The sequence below is a fragment of the Temnothorax nylanderi genome, unplaced genomic scaffold (assembly GCF_030848795.1).
Source record: "Temnothorax nylanderi isolate EJ_2023f unplaced genomic scaffold, tnyl_v1.0 TNYL_tig0023_pilon, whole genome shotgun sequence".
Taxonomy (NCBI): domain Eukaryota; kingdom Metazoa; phylum Arthropoda; class Insecta; order Hymenoptera; family Formicidae; genus Temnothorax; species Temnothorax nylanderi.
The window spans coordinates 1,164,296-1,186,450 of NW_027249085.1; the positions used below are offsets into that span (position 1 = coordinate 1,164,296).

At 35.8% G+C, this 22,155-nt stretch overlaps 1 protein-coding gene across 5 annotated transcripts in view; it reads left to right on the forward strand.

Moving 5' to 3' along the window:
• The window catches only part of LOC139769560 (dopamine receptor 1-like), a 145,777-nt gene that overhangs the window by 44,238 nt on the left and 79,384 nt on the right, over positions 1 to 22,155 (forward strand). For 2 of the 5 annotated variants that reach the window (XM_071700731.1, XM_071700733.1), the window contains exon 1: positions 16,331 to 16,465. In XM_071700731.1, the coding sequence (XP_071556832.1) occupies positions 16,409 to 16,465 (57 nt within the window). In that variant the 5' untranslated portion in view covers positions 16,331 to 16,408. Of the gene's footprint in view, positions 1 to 10,521; positions 10,567 to 16,330; positions 16,466 to 22,155 lie in introns of those variants that run through there. The other 3 variants (XM_071700734.1, XM_071700732.1, XM_071700735.1) reach the window with 3 other exon arrangements.

Below are 22,155 nucleotides of genomic sequence, written 5' to 3' on the forward strand. Positions count from 1 at the left end.
ACAATCTATTTTCTATTTCAGTATTTATTTTCTAAAACTAATCTACGTTCTAAATCTAAATCTATTCTCTAACGTGATTAACAATCGATTCGGGATTGCAACTTCGTAATGCGTCTTGTGACACGTTTGGTAATTGCTTCGATACTTTGTCAAACACTATTAAACACGGCTGTCCACACTCTTAGTTGCTTCCAAGTACGTTTCGCGCGATCGTCAAATACGTATGACAAGTTAATTTACTCGTGTTAATACGTGTATCCATTCATTGCTCACTACACCGAACACCGTCGCGCCTCGACTCTGACGAAATTGCGTATTATCCCATGCGAAACTGATGTGTGGCTGTTCGCGTGGCTATGCACACGTGAGAAAGCAACTTCGCGCGAAACATGGGAAAATGCGAATATATATAGGCTTAGCACACATCAATTTTGAATCTTTCTCTTTCCTTAGTTCATCGATCACGCCACTTATCGTTCTGTAATTATTCTGTCAGTCAATCATAGCACCTCCCGCTTTATTACGTGTTTCGTGTTTTCTTTTCGCCGCGTACGTCTATCATCGAAACGTTTTTGATAAGAACCTTGAACCGCCACACGAAAGTAATAATCTAGATTAATTAACGAAACATCCTCTTCGTCGTATTACGCAAAAGACGTCACGATTAAATATACTTAATCTTAAATTACTGATAAACATTTATTGTTTTATATGTATAATATAATTAAAGTTTGCATCTTAATTTGGTATATTTTGTATGTTGAATTTTATACCGGTCAATTTATTTAAGAAAGTAATACTTTTCGGCGATTCTTACTTCTTGTAACACATATGTTAATTATTGTCACAGCGACAATAATTAACGCACTATTATGCTAATTAATTATTTCTCTTAGAATTAAATGAATGCTTTGAACTATTGCCTATCTGTTCAAATGTACAACGCAATGTGATAATAATGTAATCAAATACAATTATCGTACGAATCATGCTTTACAGTGTAATTGGAAAGTTTGTGATGCTTTAACCTTCTTTTAAATATCTGAAGGGATTAATTTTAAAGTCGTGAAAGTTAATTCGATTTGTCAGTCGATTAGATTAATCTTTCCAAGACCGTAGAAAAAAGTGGATTACATCGCTGTTGCTCCGCGTTCTTTTTGCTTCGTGTTTCTTTTTGCTCAATCGTGCTGGAGGCTTTATCTCTCCCCAACCCAGCGTAATAAGAAACCGTTTCTACGGTTATCTCGACATTTTCGGTGATTAAAGGGGGAATCCGCCAAGGGGAGCGACTTCGCATAGAACGAGGTACCGAAACGTTCGGTATACCGTGATCCGCAAGTTTCCCGCGCATAAGCAGATTATGCAGTCGAAAGCGAGGGCCCTCGTTAACCGCTTAATGCGTAATGCGGCGCAGCAGACTGAGGACGTGCAATACGCGGGATGGCATGTCCGACAAGCGGCGTTTTAATTTGCTATCGATTGGTAAAGCCATGCCGCGGATCGTAGGCGAGATCGTATGCAGCCCGGCAATTCCAGCGCTCGGTATATCCATATGCGGGGGTATCCCGCATACTTGCTTTGGGCAATAGCGTCGCTAATTGCATTCGACTTCCCCATATGCTGTCGTTGGTCAACTAGATTATTATAAGGCCGCTGGCACATTTTCCCAAAGATACCCGACTAAAATTGACGCTCTCGTCAAGAAACCTTTCCGCGAGAGCTTTTGCGAAACATCGGTTAGGGATGTAATTCCTGTCATTCTCCAAAAAAATATTCACATTGTTGCGAACAAAGTCAATACTTTAAATACTTTGTAGATAATTTTCGTTTGACGAGTAACGGGGTAATCATTGATATCTATAATTACCGTTATTATTATTTCGTAGCTGGAATTAAAAATCTTAGTATGCACTAACATCTTCACTGTCAATATCGGAAAGCAATTTCTAAACAGTTACATTTATAGAATTATTGTATAAACAATACATTTATGCGTAAAAAGTAACAGATATCTTAGCAAGATATCTTGATTGCGTTAAAAACTTTTTAACTCGAGAATAACGAAGACGCTCATTTCTCTAAAAATAATTTCGCTATTCGGTTTGCCGATTAATCTATTTGGGGTGAATATCGGATGAGGAGAGAGAGAGAGAGAGCCAGCCGACAAACGACGTTTTAATTTCATATCGATTAGAAACCCCACGGCAGATTACAGGCGGTATCACGTGGGCCAATAGTTTCATCGACACGACAGATATAGTAGGGCTTAGCTTTATACGAGGTAAACGGGTGACAAAGCATGTTTCTCGAACGATGAGTACCGTGTAACAGGGTAATTAAGGTCGCAGGTGCATTAAACGGAGAAACACGATGCAGCTTTTTCGAGCCTATGTTCACGGCGCGTTTATTGATGTATTGTCAAGGTAAAAGATCGGGATAACTTTGAAGACTCAATTCACGCTAGATTCGTTTAATAACCGTGTACTAGACAAGAAATATTATAAAAAGGGACAACCGTGCTCGGTCATGACGCAATTATAAAACGTAGCTTATTATATATAATTGAAATCGAAATGTTACGAACGTTAAGAGTTCTGATCAGTTTTTTTCCTAAAACGGAAACTCTTTCTATGCACATAAAATATATCACGGGAAATCCTTTCCGAATACAATTGTCGCTGCACATTCGGCATGGTATATTTTTAGTGAGTGATATATGAGATCATTCATTACAGTCATAATTACGTTACCAAGAAAGTTTCAATGTTCCGACGGGCGAAAATTGATCCAATTTACGAGTCACGTTACATTGCACCGATATTTAATTATCTGAGCCGCGGAAATAGACAATATGCGATTGCATCAACTCTTTCAATTACCCGTGTGCGGTGAAAAAACAAGAATGGGGAGATCTGATCCGAGAGAAATAATATCGAAAATTCGAGAAGGAGAAAACACATTTGCAGTACATTTATTTATGTTCTGGTGGAAAACGTTATCGATTCATATTTAAAATTCATTAGCTCCATCAAATTTGAACTTTGCTGTATAACTTCATCATGCGAGTTATCCAGTATTATAGCTCTCCAATATTCTCATCGACTTTTGTTGAGCAAGATTCATGAATTCTACGTTTATAATAGAATTTAGTTGACGGTCTATGAATAGCTATTCTAAATTCGCAAGTAAATATTTTACGCTGCAAATATATTTGTTACGTCCAAATTCCAGGATTTTAATGAATTTCTAAAAAGCGAAGGAAAGGATAAAAAGAGTGGGAGTATGGGGGAGACGTTATACTCGTCTCGCAGGTACACGCGCTTGCCTCGAGTCAAACGCACTTTTTAAAGGAATTATTTTGGAACCATTAAATAGCAATTAATTCTGGGATATTGCGTTTTCAAATTAGAATGTTCTATATGGGGTTTTTAGTAGAGGATGTGTTTGGACGATGGTGAGACACCCTTTCATTTCCTATGTATGTAACTATTAGCCACACAGGATTTAATACTTCGGGTGGGAAAAGATATCATTTGAGGAAGTGCACAAAATACCCTGACAAAAGCTTATTGACTTCTTTGAGGAACTACAGCTGTGCTAGGACACTTGTGTTTGTCTTGGGGAAAGTACAATAAGCCTTTTAGGCTGCGATGCATAGGCTTTGAACTACCTCGGTTTATTATTATTATTATTATTACTACTTGGTATACTTCAGCGAAGGTTGGAATGGATTCCGGGATTATTCTGAGTCCTTGGAGAGATTCTCGTTGGCCCTTGGCGGTTCTTATTGTTAATTCGAAGGAATAACGCGCACAGAATTTAAACTCGTATTAGGAATCGAACCTGAATCAGAGCTTCACAACACAATTAAAAAATGGAAGAGATGGAAGAAACCGAATCCTGCGATTTGGCGGTTTATATAGGAGCTTCGAAGGGGATGCGTTTTGTTGTGGAGTATGACAAGTTTTCTACTCTTGGCGAGCTAAGGTTTTCGGTAAGATTCTTCTTCTACCCGTGACAAATTTAGGTTTTACTACTATCTATTGGTGAGTTCATTGTGGAAGCACCACACCGCTCATAGTACAATTTTGGATTCCCGATTATCTATTGGCGAGTAAGGCACAAAATTGTCATTGCCCATAGTCTCGTTTTTCAACTGTCAATTGGCGAGTTTAAAGTTAAATCTCCATCGTCCCATTTTGGGAGTACCAGCTATCGCTCTTTCCAATGATTTATCTTGTTTTCCATTGTCGATTTCTCTTTTATTATTTCTTTTATTAGGGTCGCCGAGACAACCCTTGCGTTTTATTGCGGGATCTTATTTTTGTAAACAGACAAAACAGACTTTTATTGTCGGGACTTCGTGTATTACTGGATAATTTTGAACAAATATAAATTTCTATTATATTTCTTGTAAAAATTACAGAAATCTCTGAATTACATCTCGCACTACATTTTTATCAGTAAGACAATATTATTTGAGCAATACTTTCGATGCTTAAACATAATAAACTTTTTTAATTAAAATTTTCTTTGAAAATAATAGTCTTTGGCATCCGCCGGCACTGGGTTTATTATCGCCCATCGGATAAAATTGATAAAACCTTTCCCGCATCTGTTTTGTCTGTTTGGATTTCGTCATCTAACGGAAGAATTCTTACGATCTCCCGATTTTATCTTATGTAAAACAAATATATTGAAAAATACAAACGTGTTGGGATCATAGCTCGCTCGTCAATCGACAATTATTCGCGCTCGGTTTTAGCCTATTTTTTATTCTAAAAATCTAAAAGAAAATTTCAGATTTCCGCCAAATTTCTGTGAAAAAAGCAAATTGTGGTGTCCACAGGACGTAACATATTTAAGGAAATGCAGTGTGTAAAATAACGAAGAAAGTATTGGTGATATTTACGATCTGTCCGATATTCAAGATATTGAGCCACTCTGAATATTTCCAGCAGAATTTTTCCTTAACATAAAATGTTTTTAACTTCTCACACAGGGAAAACGATTTGTCGTCCGCAGAAGCTGAACAGTGTCGCCCATGAAACAGTACAAGCAGAGCTGAGCAATAAATGAGCGCTCTATTAATCTTGTGTTAATAATCAGAGATTCAAAAAAGAAAAAAAACGCGGCTTTTAGTGCACTGACACGAGCGGAACAACAAGAGCTAACATAAAGGAAATGACATCATTTTTTCATTATTGTGCCGCGCTTAACCGTTGTCCACGGATTTTTATCAATTTTCACGTTCCTACCCGTCTTCGCCATTATTCACGACGGATAATTCCTTATATATTAATTTCTATTTTTGTCTCTGGAAGCTGTCGTTCGGTTTGACGAATTTGGCAGATGATTTAAGATACTTCGCAAAAATATTGTTTCCACTTAACAATGCGGATAATCCATTATTTGGATTATTTACGACAATCACGATAATGTAATTGAGATCACATCAGATATCTAGTACGACCGTGGAAATAATTTTTGCATCTCAATTTTTTGTTCATCTCTTTTTCGGATTGACTTATTATTCAATGAGAAGTTAATTATCGTGTGACTATTTTTTAAATATTTTTTGTTAAAACCAAATTATTCTATTTAACATGGTTTTCTAAACTCTTTCTTTATAGAAAAATTTTTTTCTATTGCGTTTTTAAATTATATGCAAAAATCAAAAGTTACACGGAATTTGCGACATTTATTTGTTAAATTCGAGTGAAAAGCCAGTATATCCTTCTATGGATCGATGAATCTGTGCTGCATCATGTGCGGAGTTAACTTAGCCGTTTATCTTTGTTCTGCCTGGAGGCAGGTGCTCTCTTAAAGAACGGCCGAAACACCTCGTAGCGCTTACATAGACGACGAAGCAGGAAGCGGATTTCTCGGCAATGTGTATTAGAGATTCCTTTGGGACAACATGTCGCTGTGGCTTTTACATTCAGTCACTACCTCTCTCAGGCTTCGGCGCGCCGCATTCACCTTGTGGCTTTTCGAAGTTTCACAGAGAAACGCGACGGATGCTTTTTACCGGCCGTTTGTGTGTGTCCTGAAACAATAAACAGCATTCGTTTGTAAACTGGAAACTCGGAAAGAATAGAGGGAAACGGCGCTGTTCCTTTGAACCTCGGATATCCGCATAGCCTTGTCATGTGGCAATGTGCATTTTGCGACGGGAGAAGACACGGTGAAGCGTAATCAAATATTCTGTGTAGATGGTCGACGGACCGTCTATATTTACTGCGTAACGCGACGATCGCCAAGATATTTACAAGTTTCTTTTCCTTTCGGTGCTACACTCGCATTTATTACGTCACGTTTGCAGATATGGTATCTCAGAGGAAAACATCTTAATTTTATCTCGCCATAAGCAGGAATTGAGGTTCTCGATTGTACGGAAGCTATAAATGTGCAAAATCCCTTTGTCTCGAACAATTATTCTTTTCACCTATAATATTAAAAACAAACATGATTTGCTAAAATCTTATAATTAATAAATAACTTGTAAGTTTAATAAAATTTTTAATTATATTGAAAGATATATTTAAAAGGTACGATTCTAGACAATTGTTATTAAAAAAATGGTACAAAAATATTTGCTATAATAAGTGATTAAAAGTTTATTACAACATGTCCGTTGTGTCCTATTAAACTTTGCGAACTATGTACAAGGCTGCTATAAAATGTTTATGTATTTCGAAGTGTAAGTAGATAAGTTTTGCGTATGGTCAGCCGCGTATGCGCTCTCTCTCTCTCTCTCTCTCTCTTTCTTTCTTGCTTGAATACGTGCCCGTTCAAATTCAATTCCTCTATTTACGGTAAAAATATGCATTGGTTTACTTTGCCGCGAGGAATACTTCTCGCTGGTTTATCGCGTATATGTATGTCACCGCACGTTTTGTGAGAAATTCGATGGAAGGTACTTTAAGCCTAGAACGCGCAGTTCCGTAATCTTTATACTTTCACATAATGGCGTACAGCATCACAAGCACTCGAGCAACTTTATTTTTCGGGTTAAATCGCCTTTAGAATTCTTGCTATATTTTACCTATGCCATATTTTTTATTCGTGTGTATTACTCGTATGTGTTTTAATAATGTGTTTTATAAATAGTACAATCGTATTCACTGTATATTCAGAAGGCCTTGTGTTATTCAATTTATTACGCGACTTTAAATCAATATGTTATAATGCAAGTGGGAAAATATGTTGCGGTATCGGGCCGCATTGTTAAGTGGAAACAATATACGAGCTACGAATCGGGAATAAAGCCACGGCGCTGGCACTTTCGTGCACTTTTCATGTTTCACGATGATCTTATCTTCGTATAAGTCGAAACGAGCTCAGGTGGCGTGAAATTAATCTCGTAAAATGCGGCGCTGAGGTTTACGAATCGCGGTTTTGGCGGTTAAAGATCAACTCCCAAACTTCGTTAGTATTCTTAGCGTTTTACATAGCGCTTTTCACGCAAGAACGTGCTAGAAGTCGTTCAGTTTGCAAATGTTGGCTAGAAATATATAATAATCTGGGCTGAATAAAAAGAAGCCCACTTAATTTATTTTGTTTTTTTAAAACCGTATTTATATTATATTGAAGTGTACACTAAATGAGAATAAAATCTTTATTTCAATCAGTAGCAAAAATAAAAGATGTCCTTCGCATAGAATTATTGTAAAAAACAAAAAAATTTTAAACTTTGTTATTGGGTTATTATATGCTTATGCATATTATAAGATCCGAATAAAAAATAAATTGGGAATAGCAAAGAAACTAAACATTAATTCTTCTATATTAGTTTGAAAATGATTATTAATCACAAAAATTTTCTTAGGGAATACTTTTACTCTGCTCTTAAATATCACAATTACCTTTTTAGTAATTATTTTGGAAATATCTACAGAATTTACATAACTGCTGTAGTTGTAATGATATAGTCCTATAAATATTTTATGGAAATACTTAAGAAGGACTATAACTGATTATAATTTGCGAATGAGTGATCTATAAATTGATCTACAAATAGCAATTTATTAAGGGAACGAAGCGTACAATGTGGCGCGCAGATGTATCAGTATCGCGGGGAAACTTCGCCTCTTGTTTCGACCTTTGATCATGCATCGTTAGTCAACGTCTTATTACATTCGCGTCTCCCCGCTAGAAATACGAGGAAACCGATGCAATGAAGATTTCTCCACAGTTTATAGTCTTGATTAATTAACCTGCAATGTGTTTCTTAATTTACCGCGCAATAAACTGCCGTGTTGATAACGATGTTCATGTATTACGAGCGCGCAACAGGTTCAGCTGATCTTTTTCTTTCTAAAGAAGATAAACGTCCGAACGTTTTTGCCGGATTATTGTTAAGTGATATTGATATACAGAATGTCTCGCGGCTATCGTATGAAATTCTTTAATATAGCGTATATTCTGAGGATTAATTAAAATTTAAAATTCTGATGTGAAAAAATCTAGTGTGCTTTGTCACGACAGTTTTTAAGTTATAAGTGATAAAAATTTATCAATGGTATCGCATAAAATTCGCATGTGTTATATTTAGGTCTATAATCATGCGTATTGATCTATCACTTGTTATTGATTTTTACGCATACAGATAATACACACATGGATAATAATGATTTTCTCTGCTGAACTAATTTCGCTTTCTAGTTTCTTATTCATAAGAAAGATATATTTATAGCAACTGTATTATAGCAATAAACTACTATCTCTAATGTTTATTTGAGGTATAAAATTTATCTTTATTTTGGTCGGAAAAATATTCATAGAAATTGATTTAGCATTACTTCTTATAACTTCTTTTTCCTCTCGAAACGATTAAAATTGTGGAATTTAAAAAAATCGAGAAAAGATTTTTAGTTGTCATATTTTTCACGATAACTTAATCTAATTTTCTTAATTTATTAAAATCAGGAATTTATACGTAAATAAAAATTAAATTACAATACATATATCCATGATGTATATATGAATGCATGTAACAATATCTTCACTGATCTGCTTTACAGAAATGAACGATTAATATACCGCAAGTAAAAAGTAATAAATAATTTATAATAAGTGATGTATACATAGGTAATATGTGACTCACTTTGCAGTTAAGCTCTGTCTTTGCTTAATACTTTCCAGGCCTTGTCCTTCTCCATTAGATTCTTTCAGATGCCATTCACAATTAATTACGCGTACGATTGCGTGTACCTTACGCTAACTTTCGTTTGTTAATCTCACACATTTTACAACGGAAGAATAATGCGAAAGAGATGCGATCGCATACAAAGTTACGATTCGATACTCGCAATGTCTTGTAAATTCCTCCGATTCCTTTAAATTACGCGAAGTATCTACTTCGTTAAATAATTTTTGCCACGATACCTTAACGAGTCGTTAAGCGAGTTAATTAATCGCGCAGATTAATTACTAATTGTTCGTAGGGAATAATCACGTTTTGGGAGATAACAACGCGACGACACACGAAGCGCGATTATCATTACCTGCTCGCTCGAAGCTTAGGTAGGGTGAAAGATAGAACCGCGACGACATTACAGTGTAATAAAAGCGCTATACAGTGTAATAACAAGTACCAAGGCCATGGCAGCTTAAAAGTTTGATAATACGTTAAATATTTCGGGACATAAACCAACTAGCGCGGTCTTTTTGTTATTGTTCTGCCCAACGCGCTGTGTTCACACGAAGTCGCCGTATTATCATTCGCGTATGATGAGACTTGAAAGAGCAGCTAGTGGCGTGAATCCGTATTTCGCGTTATTATCTCTCGAAACGCGATTATATCATATGAACAATTAGCCTGCGCGATTAATTAATTCCCGCGCTTAAAGATTCGTTAATCATGGCATTTAATAAAGTAACTTTACGCGATTTAAAGCAGAAATTAAGAAATTTGCGAGACATTGCGAGTGTCGAGTATGTCATAGCTTTGTGCGGTTGTATTTCGCGTTTTCGCGTTTTATTATTTCATTGAAACATAATAAAGTATGCGCTTGTGAGATTAACAAGCTTAAGAATATTGTTTAAAATATGTGCGATAGTAATTAACTGTATATTTTCGCGAGTGAGTGTTGCGTAAATGCGTCGAAGAAATTTAACAAAAGGAGGAGGAGGCTCTAGATGACGGCGGAGCAATCATGGGGTGAATAATTTATACATAGTATCTGCTGCATGAGATATTAATCGTTTATTTTTATTTATCTATTTTGTTTCCATTTTACTTGAATTATATATAATTAATATAATAAGAATTAGAAAAAAAAACTCTTATTTAAGTTCGTACTTTTAAGTATAAAACAACTGAGCTGATACTTTTAAAAGAAATACAAGAGAGGAGTAAAAAAGGGCATCTTGTTCTGAAATAGATACCTATATAAATATATTTTTAAATATCTATTTAGAAGACTTGAGAATAAAGAGGTCAATGTGCGCGATAATTATTTCTTAAATTATTGATTATTTTGGACACTGCAACTTCGATGTATTTCTATTTTACAGATATTTAACAGCTGTGTTTAAAAACTGCTGCTGCGCATCGTATTGGTGAGTCAAATTATCTTCTATTTAAAGTAGAAATGGATCGGTGAAAATTATTAAATATATAATATTTATACGTTTCTACACATACCTATATAAAAATTTCACCTATGATGAAATTTTAAGAATATTAAAAATACTACAAACTAATATGTATAAATCCATTTTTTTAAATGTATGGGCTAAAATTAGGCTAAAGTTAATAATATTTATTCCTATAATAAATACATATACATATATATAATTATTTAACAATTTATTCTCCATACCGAAAAAATGTTCAAAAAACAGGTATTTGAGAATATTATGAAGTTATTGTATTAAAGTTATTATCTAGTAATTTTACCAATTACGTTATAACTGATTAAAACTTCGAGTTTATTGCTTGGGTAAGAAAAAAAATAGAGAAAAGTAAAAGAGAGAAAAGATAGTACAATAAAATAAAAATATGAGTAATTTGCGGTGATGTAGAATATAAAGTTTCTTCATTCTTTAAGTTTCTTCATGATGTTCATATTTCTATCTGAATAATGAAGATTGGAACTAGATATCTAAGTACTGATTATTTATTATAAAAGTAAAGTAAAATTTATAAGAAATAAAAATAAATTAGCATTCATAGAATAGGAAAATATCAACATTTAAAGTATATAAATTTAAATGTATTACTATATTTGTCTTTTTTCCCTAGTTTCTCAATTTTTTGGAGAAATTGAATGAAATCTGGTTTTTTTGGAGAATTGAATGAAATCTGGTTTTTTTTATCATTCCAGGATTAGATATAGAAAATAATATTCAGAGACTTTTTAATGTCATAAACATAAAAACAATAGAAAAATATTTTACGTAGCATAATTAATTAACATAATTAATTAACATAATTAATTGACATAATTAATTAACACAATTAATTAATATAATTATAATTATTGTAATTTATTTAATAGCACAGTCAACACCGAGCATCAATTACATTATATTTATGTTGTAATTTCGCACTCAAAAATGTAAATGTAATATAATATATATTATTATATTACATTTACATTATTGGATGCTTTGTGTGTTGACTGGGAGAAAAGAAAGAGTAGAAAAAAATAAAAAGCGCTAATGATTATTATATAGGTACTTATTTTTATAATATATTAACTTTATCCTAATGTTTCATAACTTATCTATCTATATATATTGGTAACATAACGTCATATTATTTGAAACAAGGTAAAAATGATATAAAATCCGATACATTTTGCATCATGGAACAGAAAAATTTTTTATGTGCTTAAATTATTTCAGAATTAAAAACTGACACATATGTCAATTAAATTAATATATGTTTGATATACTGAAATAATTTCTAATGTATTATGTTTGTATGTGAAAAAAATATTAATACTCGCGCGCATTGATAATATAATAATGCCAATTCTACATCGACATAAGAATTTATTATGACATATATCGAAAACATGAAAAATTTATATTGTATGGGTGTAATATATTGTATCCCTCATTTATTTCGGATCTTATGTCATTTCCCGCTGAGTGGCATAACGAAACTTTGGCCATTACGACGAGTAATCGACCGAAGTTTCTTGCAGTTTGTAAGCCTACTTTAATTATTGACTTATAATACGATATTTTTGTCACGTCGTCGTTACCATCAGTTACCTTCGTTTCTTATGCTAAATGTCAATCACCCGCGAACCAATATTGACTGCAAATACGTTTAGAGAGTCGATCTCTGTTTTTAACTCACAAATTACAGAAATTATCTTATGATATAGAAAATATTCGATTAATTTTAATACAGTATACATATATGTATATCTGTAGAATTTAATAGATTTATTTAATTTTTTTTAATAGATTATTATTTAATAGATTATATTTGCCTTTTTATCAAATGTTTGTTACATGTTGACATATTTCATGAATCGTACTTATTTATATTTAATCCTTAAGTGCGCAGCTTTGCATATATGCAACACGACTTTTCGATGCTCTGTGTACTTTCCTTTATGGAGTTCGAACGGAAAACGCGCAGCTTTGCCACTGAAAAGAGCCTTCTCTGACCCTTTTTCCCATCTGGATGGGAAGGCCCAGAAGATAATTATTTATTTAAAAAATACTCAGAATGCTACGAAAAATTATGCACTTGAAGGTTAATGCATGAGAGATTATATTTTAAAATTTAACTTACATATATTTTTCATATAGAGAGTTTTCTAAAAATATTATTTAAGATTTATTATTTCAAGGTAATTTAGTAATTACAGTATTTATATATATCTTATGATATAGATTCGATTAAATTTGATAGAATATATCTGTAGAATATTTATTAGATTATATTTAACTTTTTATCAAATTTTTTTGTTACATGTTGTTACATATTTAATATAAATCGTGCTTATAATTTAATACACGAGAAATTATAAGAAATTATATTTTCAAATTATATTTTCAAATTTTTAACGCTTGCGTTTTAACGCTAACGTTATCAGTTACGCGTTATTACATGCTTGAAAATATGAATTTTGCACGATAACTTGAGTGGTTTAAAAGAAACTATTACGAGATTTCGATATTTAGGAAATAAATCTTTTGAATTTATACGCGACAGGAAATAGTGATTGTAAAATAATCATTTTTGCATAATGATAAATGTCACGTAAAAGAAATTTTTTAAATATTCTTCTGTTTATTTAAAATCGATAATAGAGAAGGGGCTTTCCGAACTATATATGTACTGTTTTCGAACAATATATCGAGCTGTCATCCGCCTTGGTTTCTCTCGAGAACTATGTTTTGCCCAACTAAAATGCGAGACGTCGCGTACTGCACTTGGCAAGATTCAAGGAAAATGCGAGCATTTCATCGACGGGACGAAAGGTACACGCGACGCGGAACGATTTGGAGCGTGAAAAGTGTAACACGGAAAAACACTCGCGGCGGGTCCCCGAAGATTGGAAAATCTCGTTGAGAGTTCGTAAGCGAAATTTCTTTTCGTTGCCGATTTTTCTCGTTACACGTTCTGGCTCGGTACCCTTTAACCGTATTGACTGCCACGGAACAATATTTCATTGTGTTTACCGGACACGTAATCACACCGAACAAAAATCAGGCATGCAATAATAGATATGTTTAACACACATTTTTCTTAGCTTAGTATATTACTCCACACATTTATCCGAAAGACCTTATCATGAAAAGAACTATAGTTTATGAACATTCGATCACAATAGCCAATAAAGACATACCTATCACTGGAAAAGGACAAATTTGTCATGTGACGTACGCGCGATTCTTTTCTAATATTTATATTATAACTGAACACATGGAGCTGGCATTTATGAATATAACACTAGAATATAACGTCATATACGCTGTCTTATTTGAGATTATTAAGTCCCGACGCTGCTAGTTGAATATTTGACGACCTCGCTTGAAGCGTAGCTTCGTTTGGCGTATCGATTTTTCTTGATTGCTCGGCCCGACCGTTCGATTTGCGACATAATAAAATTTAACAGGATGGATGAGGAGCTGGGGGGGGGGGGTGAAGGCGTATTGAGGACAATACATAAATCGTGTATACGAGGCAACGTGTGTGCAGAACAGATTTTACAGAATGACAAGAGAAATGTAACCGCAGATTTAGAATCCGGAGTAAAGCGGGCGAATCTCGCGGGTCAACAAGCGGACTAATTTCATTCTTGATTCCGCGCATTAGTTCTGCTATCAACATTCGCCCCGAGGGCCTGAAAGCATTAATTCTCGAGCGTGGAGACACCAGAGAAATATTCCAATCAACAAGAGTTGCAACTTATACACTTGGAGTTTCCAGAAATAGCGACAGCCACTTTGTCGATTTTCCTTAATCTACTTAATTTATCACGAAACCTCACTCGTCTTGGCAAGCCTAATTATAATGCGTGATGTATTATTGCCAGCCTATTTAGTCCCACTTAGCTGACGTTTAATTAGCTGTCTTCTTATGATTTAATTAATTCTTTTTTTAATCAAGGGCAATCGGAGAATCTTTGCGTTGGCATCTTATTGATAAGGAGTCCTGTCTTTTGTTGTATAATTCTATTTTTAACGGACGACGGTTTTAATTGAGAAATCTTTGTCTTCTACATTTCTTCTGCATTTCTCATCTTCGAAAATAATGCAGCAAATTCTTATTAATTCGTTCAAGAATTATTAAATAGAACAGAGATCTTCAGTGTTCAGGAATGCAAATTTTCGAGTGACAGAGGGTTTATATGCCTTTGATGGTTCCGGATCAATGTCTCGCGACCGTCGGTGCTTGCACGCTGAGAATATGTTTCCGATATCTATTCATAGCGTGTGGCCTGACATAAAGCTGAATTTTTTCCCCTGGCAGACGAATGAAACACGGCCTATTTTTTCGTTATATCTTCGGAATGAGCTTTCGTGTCGCAGCGAGGATTTTTGATCGAACGGAGAAGGGTCGCGGTCTCGACACCCTTAGACCTAGAGTCATTGTCACGTTTCGTAATTTGTTGAGCAAGACGAATCACTCGGGTTCGCCGTAAGAGACATCGTCGCGAATTGATCTTACTGCGTAACCACGAGAGACATACATCAATTTTTTTGCGCGACGTGGAAAATGTCGATCCGTCTATCGGCGCGTAGACGTCGCGTCGTGCTTCCCGTAATCCTCACTTTTTGCATAGGAAAGGTTGGCGTGACGTATCGGCGATTTACCTTAGAGACGTGGATTTATACCCCGCGCACTCTTTAAAATGCATTTGCGAGCGACAGCACTTCGATGAGATTACCAGAGTTCCAATACGAATATGTTATCGAGTTTCCCGAAATCTAGCGTTGATTTGAGTTTTTAACGTACTCCATCATCACGTGATTATATTTCGTATACGTAAGATTATGTCGTTCAGACGTGTACCGCCGCGTGTACGCAAGAACAGCAAGTAGCGTTAAAAATTCTGGTGTGTCGAGTCTATCGGACGTGCCTTCTTTTTACAGCTGCAACACGGCCGCTTCCACGTCAGAGTCGTTCGTGAAAAATGATGGATCGCACACGCACATATAACATGGGGGTTGCGCAATGAATTCCAAATTATGTATTTTATCGTTTCGTGCCGTTACTCTGTTTTTTCGTCACGTGGGCTATTCTTCATGTAATGCGATAAGAACGACATAACTCATCCCTCTATTTAAAAGAGCTATGTTTATATTTTATATTATTAAGTAAAGAGCACGCGATTATCTTCCATATGAGAATACCGTTACTTTTAATCTTCAACTACAAACGGAAATTAGGGTAAAGTTCTAGCCGTGAAAATTTTACGACGATTACGAAGATCAAAGTCTGAAAAATCACAATGTCCAAGTCGCCGTATTATACATTAATATATTCGTCTTTTATATTCTCGCTTTATCTCGCGGCAAATCTAGGCTTTGTCCGTTAAACTCTTTTACAATAGTTCGTTCAGTTGAAGACAACTCGCGTTAACAATATCTGGAAACAACCCGCAATTATGGTTGCCTTTCGCGCTCAACAATCGCCGCGTGTCTCGCCCGACATCTCCTGGCCGTTTCACCCCCGTGGGGGTGGGGGAGGGGGGCTTTTTTCTTTTCTACCTTCAGCCGGAGGAAAAGAGAAAGAGAGCGGCATGTACGGGGGAAGTCGTGCAAGCAAGAGGTGGTGGATGCTGAGAGGGTTGGCGGGGGCGGATTCGGCCGGGGGCGCGCGCCGTGGAGAACGCGTCGCTCGGCTCTCGGGGGCGTGCGGGAGAGTCAGTGCGCGGCGAGGCGCGCCAGCTGCCGCACGTCATGATTCTACCCCAGGTGAGCGACGATGTACCCAGACACTACCACTACCACCCCGTCGTTAACAGGACGACCGCCGAGAATCGTGAATATATATACTCAAATGATAGTCCCTGTGCATGATGAGTGTCGGCGATCTTTTTACGTTTTAGTTCTTCATTTTTTTTTTCGTTTCAGCACGAAACAGCATGAGTAAATCTTTATTTTCACCTTTTCCCCGTTCCCTTATCCCGCGGATACCTCGTCCTACATCGTATCTACGTGAAGAATCCGATTATTTAGGAAAAATGGAGATACGAATAGAAAAATGTTCCCGAGTGCGAGTATACGCGATTACGCGAGTATATCACGCAGTGATGTGAGAGCGACCGGCATAAAATTTTCACGTGTTTCGTGCCGTGACGCGACGGTTATATTCTAAGGGCGGAAGTGAATGAAGAAAATCGAGGTCTTTTGCCGAGCTGGGAGAAAAAGTGGCGTCATTAAGGGACGACACCGAGAAATGTGCCCGAAGAAAAATAATTTTCTCGTGCCAGCAGTTGTTTCGTGGTTTTACGTATACCGAGAGTGCGACGGATATCACTGCGTCTCGAGTTTCGTGAGCGCCGCAAATTGCAACCGCAAATTACACTGCCGTTTTTAACATCGTGAAATTTGATGCCGGGCCGGCCCGAGAAAATCGATTCGTTCACCGGCGAAACAGTTTGCGGGTAAAAATAACCCGTAAGATAACGCCGACGATGGAAATTTTAATTTATGAGGCATGAAGAGCGTAATCGTATACGAGAATCATAACCGAGTCGATGTAGATGATGATAAAGCTCAATTTTATCAGCTCGGTGAGTCTCGCGAAATGCATTGTGAAAAAAAATTCATTGCCTCCGTGAGATTTGACGATAGGCAAATGGACAACAAATTCGAACCGTCGTCGGCGAAATAGTTCGTGGTTAAAGACATCGTGATTGAACAATAACGTTGATTGAACAAAAGGAAAATTTTTATTTGAAAGGAGTGAATTATATTAAAGTTTCAATTAGATTTCGTTGGTACGGGTTTTTCGCGAACTTTTCGAGTTTTTTTTTTGTATAAGTAAGTTATAAAAATCTCGAAACTTTTCTGAGACGCATGATACGCAGAACTTTATAGTGGATTTCGCGAATCGGAGTTACTCCGAGACCGGCTTTTCTATCGCCGCAACAGGTTCTCGTATATTTTGGTCGTTATCGTCACGATAATGCTAATTTCCCTATTCTCCGGTAGATTGATTATCAATGATTGGCCGAAGGAAATGTAGGCCGAGTCAGAAAAGAAGGGCATTAAATGGAAAGGGCAGAAAACGTCTTTTAGTTTGAAGAAAGTTTAAATACTTGCCCTCGTTATGCTTAATTTATATTATCGCTTATCTGCATATTGTGATGTAGTTTGCATGTCGTTGTTATCACTATAGGATGCATAGAATTGTCAAAACCTTTAATATTAACTTAGGGATATATTTATGCATACGAGAAAAGTATAAAAGAGAATTCGATTTCTTCAAATTTTTCGCCTGCATATAATTATTTTATTAAGAACATACATACGTTTAAAAAGAATTTATTTAATGGTAATAATTTATATTTATTGCTTTAAATACTGCATCAATCAATTAATTAATTAGTTCATATTTTATGAGATTCTATTTTAGAAAAATTATCTTCCGAGTAAATTGCAATATCTTTCCAATATCCTAAAATATTTTCTGACATATCGAGAATAGAATGCAGTTCTTTAGATAATTTTAATATATAAATGTAATGATTTTTTTATATCGGCTGTAAGGTGGTACTAAAATTGTAATACTTGACTCAAGACTTCCTATAAACGTCTATAAACTTTCAGGCGCATAGCAACATAATTTGACTATAAACACAAACATCTCTGATGTCGATATTGATATTTAACATATTAACTTTTTATGGTCCCTTGTCGAAACTTTGCAATAGTTTTGCATAGTTTCTTTAAGCATTCGAATCGGTGCATGATTGTAATCTGCAAACTATATTTTTGAGATCTTCATAAATTTTTCTAACAATAAGTAATAAAAATCCTTTACATTATATCCACTGATTAGATTGAATTGAAGACAAAATATTTCGCTCATTTGTGAGAAATAATTTGGACCATAAAGGGGTAACACACAACCACAATTATTATCTTCCGTAACGTCTTTATAAAAATAAGCAATAAACAAGAATTGGGAATTATCATAATCACAAATATAAAAGTTCATCTTCTATTGAGGTGGGGAAATGATCTTCGTAACAGATCATATCCATAAAATTGTGCACTGCACGTAAAACACTGTAAGTAGTAAATTATAATCGTAGAACTCGCGCGTAAAACGTGTAAATCTACTTCTTTTCCTCTAAAAAAGGATCATCATCATCATCATCATCATCATATCTAAAAAAGGCATGTAAAGTCGATACTCGAATCTATCGAAGTTTATTGTTGTCGCTTTTCCGCGATGCCGGTTGGTTCTTTCGCTGCGTTTACTTCATTTGCAGCTGTCATCGTATATTTTGACAGTTGTGTGTATCAAGGAGTTAATAGTGTAATAGTATAATAGCATAATGTTAAAGCTAAATAGCGCGCGCGAAGCGCACGTCTGTGGTGCCTAGTGAATACAAAAATCGCATAGTGATAGAAATCCAATTTCGTGGGAAAGCGGGTTAAAAGAAAAATTCCGAGTTCTCCGTCACTGAGGTATGCCGCTCGCCGAGTGCCGCGGGCATGACTATTCGTAAAAATTACTTTTCACCAAAGCCAAGTTTAAGAGGGCCTTTAAACAGCCGAGGCTCTGGTACTTCTCTAGAATCTCTAATCATTCAAGAGAGCGCGGGAGAAAGAGAGAGAAGGAGAAAGAGAGAGACGGCTTGGACACGATCGCGACTTGGAATCGACGCGATTAATTCGCTGAAAGACCAAACTTTCGGAAGAGCGACGATATATGGCGAGTGGTAGATTGAATGTTGCACGTGCCGGTTGGTTCGTGCTCTCGAGGGTGGAATTAAATGTTTTAGAGTTCTATAATCGGGAACAATCACGAACATTTTTCAATTTTCCGTTGAAAACTTTATTCATTACAGATCAGTGCTTATTAATTCGCGAGCCACATCGGTGAAACGGATTTGGGATTCCCGTAGTGAGTTCCGGGCAGTTTGTGATCTGTGATTTTTGAAATAATTTTCAAATCGGTAAAGAGATAAAAGAGCCACCGTCGTTTCTCGGTGGTGGAAATTATGCAGTAATGTCAGTCCATTAAAAGCAATTACAGAAATGTCTGAAATGCTTCCTATCTCGCGACATTTTCTCTAAACGCGCCGTTAGCAGCGGGGAGTATCTTGCGTGCGTTTAATGTCTCGCGTGCAAAGAAATACGAAGCTCATTTCGTATGCGAACATTATCTGCGTGATACAAATACGAAGAACTATAACTATGATGTTGAAGAATACAAGAATAATGTTTATCACGGTATTCTTGTATTCTTCAACATTTGTTACGTGACACAGCTATAGCCAAGTTCAAGTTACTTAATGAGTAGAAATCATTAATTGTTTATATTAAATTACGTTATCGCGCGATAAAGATTGAAAATAACGTTTATCGACTGGACTCTTTGACGTCCGTCGCGGCTTAAACAAAATTAATATATTCTCTTCGTATTCCAATAAAATGCTCATTAAAACTTCCCTGCCGCACTAGAAACGAAGTGTTTTTGTTTGTACTCGGTGGACCGCAAAACATCGTAACGTCATGCATGACGTTTGCAATGCATATCTCGCAGTAGATCTCGTTACTCCAAAAACACAAGTTTGAAAATAGAACTTGCAACCATTAAATATACATATATCGCGGCAAACACAAAACAAGAAATTTGTAAGGAAATAACATGCGCATAGGAAATTTGAAAGTAAAGTTTTAGTATTTACAAAAATAGTCATCCATTCGACATGTATGAAAAGATCAAAAGAAGAGATAAACTTGAAATGGTATAGAGAACTGAGACCGCGATCTTATAATTTACATCGCTAATAATACGTACCGACAGCTTTATGCAAGTACGGTCTTATGAAAAAGTGCTAAGGGTGGTACTAATTAAAAAGTACTTAGCGGTCAACGTGATCGTTTTACTCATCCAAAGTGTTACGGCGGACGAGTGTGGCTTTCATCTTTTAAAGGATTAAAGCACATTAAAAACTTTTCCAACCACTCAGGTGCCCCCCACGTAGCGGACATCATCAACGTCTTCGCAGCGAAATGAAGAAGGAATTTCTTTCTCACAATGCAATCAAAAGTGGACAGTTTCATATATTGTTATAAGTTTTTCAAGTGCCCGTAGCTTGGAAAGTCGTAGTCGCGCGCGTCTGTGACTACTCGATTCCCTCGTCGAGGTCGAAGGGGAGTTTAACGTCGTGATATGGTGCGGAAGCGAAGTTTAATCTCTGTGCGGAACGTTTCCGCAGTTCGAGATCGCCGAGTTTCGGATTTTCCACCGTGGAAACTTCAGAGACGCGCCGCGATCGGACGTCTGTGAAATTCTCCTTTTGACGGGGTGGAATTCGCCTCGAACTCCTTGATATTCGCCGGCATGCCGGAGATTGTCCCGGCCGAATTTTAATCGGGCGAATTTTCCTGTCTCTCGAAGAGATGCCGCAAAGTTCTCGGCAAAGTTCTCGCTTACATCGTCAATCGTTTCGCAGAAACAGATGCATGCAGTATAAACGTGTACTCCCGCGAGGAGATGACACGGCTATGTCTTTCGAGCTCTCATTTTACTGCGAAAGTTTCTCGCATTTCGAACTCAATAAAATGAGATACATTTAGAATGAAATTTTCAAGAAAAGTTTAAAGAGTTATCTTTGTTGCAGAGACTCTATTGTTTTAAACTAAACGAACTGGTGTTAAACTGCAATAAATATTCTGATCGATAGTTTTCTCATATAACACTAATTATAAAAACATAAACGATAAATGTGTGTCACGCATTGCATTCAATTGTAAGCATTATTAAAGCAATACCATTAAATAATTATGTCACTAAAAATAATTTTGCTTAAAATTACTTCATACGATTTAAAAAAGAAAATCTATCTATATATTAATTATAATTATAAAAATAATTATAATTAATTATAATTATTAATCAGAGCCTGATGTAATTTCAATATAAGTTACATAATTATTTCTTTATATATATTTCGATACATAACGCATAATGTCTGCGTATACAAAATTCTATGCTACATTTATGCTATGCTAGTATAAGTATTTTTGTATTTCTAATGAAAGATTAACTGGAACCGATATTGGACTATTTTTAGTATCTTTCTATATTCGAAATTTCCTTTTTTTTTATATTATGATCAAACGTTGACCAGTGTAACTCAATGAGCTTATATGCTTGCGAAGATTAGAATCATTCAAAGCTAAAGCCATTGCAGCATAAAACCGACATTTTGAATTCGAATAAAAACTAATGAGGTATCCGCCCTTAGGGAGACGTTCGAAGAGACCTTGGACCCGTCTTAGGACCCTCGAAATACTCTCATTTTGGCGAAGTAAAATTTCTCTTCGAATTTTATAGGTTTTTCCGGGTACTCTCAATGCACCAGATCCAATCAGATCTATGGGATAAATCGGATTTAGCTTGGGGAAAATTTTACTCGCGCGATGGTTCCGCCTTTTCTTACATCAAGTCTTTCGACAATCCTTTTAGATATCGCGCGAGATTCA